The following is a 1,641-nucleotide window of genomic DNA, read 5'->3' as shown; positions in this document are numbered from 1 at the left end:
GTGACTTTATTTTTTATTATTTAAAAATTTTTTAAAATTATATTCATTTTGGCTGCCTGTATGGCATGTGGGTTGTCACGTTCCCTGACTAGGGATCGAACCCATGCCTCCTACATTGGACATGTAGAGTCTTAACCACTGGACCACCAGGGAAGTCCGTCCCAAGGCAAAAATACTTTAAACCAGCATTTAGTTTCTGTATGGGAAAGGTTTTGAATTTTATAAATTAAGGTTTTCACAAGCTTCATCAGTGTGTTTACATATGCCATGGTTCGATTTATGTGAAGGAGATGAAGAAAAACAAATGGCAAAAAGTGTAAACATATATAACGGTACTGGCACTCTTGAACTATTAATTTTTGGTCTGGAGAAACTTCAAAAGCTTTTCCTCATTCCAAACACCAAAGGAAAAAACAAACAAACGAGACCCCCTTGGTTTGCAGGTCTGTTTCTTAAAACTCACGTGTTTTTGGCTTGTCCATCTTGGAAGCACATTTGTCCTACCAACGCAGCAGACTGGTCTCCCAAACACTGAAAGGATATATGACAATAAAGAATACTAAGACAATATTATCCATTTTCTTTTTAGGAGAGCCATAAGATTTGTTTTTTCTTCTTCATTTAAGAAGGAGCGAATTGTCTTATATTCTTTGTATTGCCTCCATTTGGCCATTGCCCTATGTGTTAATGCTCCGAACAGGGATAGGAAGGGAGAGTTAGAATTAATTTACTCAACAAAATTCTTAATAGCCCACACTGCATCCCAGCAAAACAAGAATTAGCCAATTCTTCTGCTCTTACTTATTTTCCATAGTTAAAGAAGGAACAGATTGATTAAGGCAAGCCAGAACATGAAAGGGGGTGGGGTAGGGAGGTGGTAGGGAGATGTTTGGTGATGAAACTTACCCCAGATATTGGCACACCTTCCAAGGCCCCAGCTTTCTAATGAAATTTTAAAAAAGGATTATGAATAATCACAAATTTGGCTCTACTAACATAACTGTAATAAAAATGAACACAAATAGCAACATGCCAGAGCATGTGGGCAGACAAGACAAAGCAAGTGTTTCAACTACATGAGTGGTTCAGAGAGAGAGATACTAGAAATATTCCTTGAAGAGACATGGACATGAAACACTGGACAGGGAGCCAGGAGATGCAGGATCTACTCCTGGTTAGTTAAGTTAGTCACTGAGCAGGCTGCTGAAACTTCTCTATACCTCAATTTATTCATCTACAAAATGGGCCTGAGCTTATATGAATGCCACAGACCATTAGTTCTTTGCTATTATTGCTGTTACTATGAACAGACTAACACATCCTTCATAATGAACACAGAGCTATCAAACCAGCACAGAACATGTTTATTTTGGAAGGCTGAATTTTACTAACTGTTCTTCCTACCCAAACTGCTCTTGATAAATAAGAAACAAGAGAGAGGTTCAGGTATGGGGCATTATTTGTTCATAGTCAACATCATTCTTCAAGTTTTCATAAGCAAGAATTAATTTGTGTCATGAATAGTGGTTTTGATTTTGAGCCAGTATGGCTAGCACTTTAAGGAAAAAATGAGATTTAAGTGGCTGACTGTGAACTTTACCAAATTTAATTTTGAAAAAAATACTTACACTAATACAAACC

The 1,641-nt window shown here is 37.2% G+C and overlaps 1 protein-coding gene across 1 annotated transcript in view; it reads right to left on the bottom strand.

Annotated features, from left to right (window-relative positions):
* Positions 1-1,641, bottom strand: part of LOC104999973 (glycerol kinase-like) — a 79,239-nt gene that overhangs the window by 32,039 nt on the left and 45,559 nt on the right. The window contains exons 11-12 of the mRNA XM_010855604.1: positions 907-942; positions 464-531 (exon numbers count right to left, since the gene is read on the bottom strand). Coding sequence (XP_010853906.1) covers positions 464-531; positions 907-942 — 104 coding nt within the window. The remainder of the gene's footprint in view (positions 1-463; positions 532-906; positions 943-1,641) is intronic.

This window comes from Bison bison, unplaced genomic scaffold (assembly GCF_000754665.1).
Source record: "Bison bison bison isolate TAMUID 2011002044 unplaced genomic scaffold, Bison_UMD1.0 scf7180017864366, whole genome shotgun sequence".
Classification (NCBI taxonomy): domain Eukaryota; kingdom Metazoa; phylum Chordata; class Mammalia; order Artiodactyla; family Bovidae; genus Bison; species Bison bison.
The sequence above is the reverse complement of the archived record's forward strand: the minus strand, read 5'-3'. Positions and strand labels throughout refer to the sequence as shown.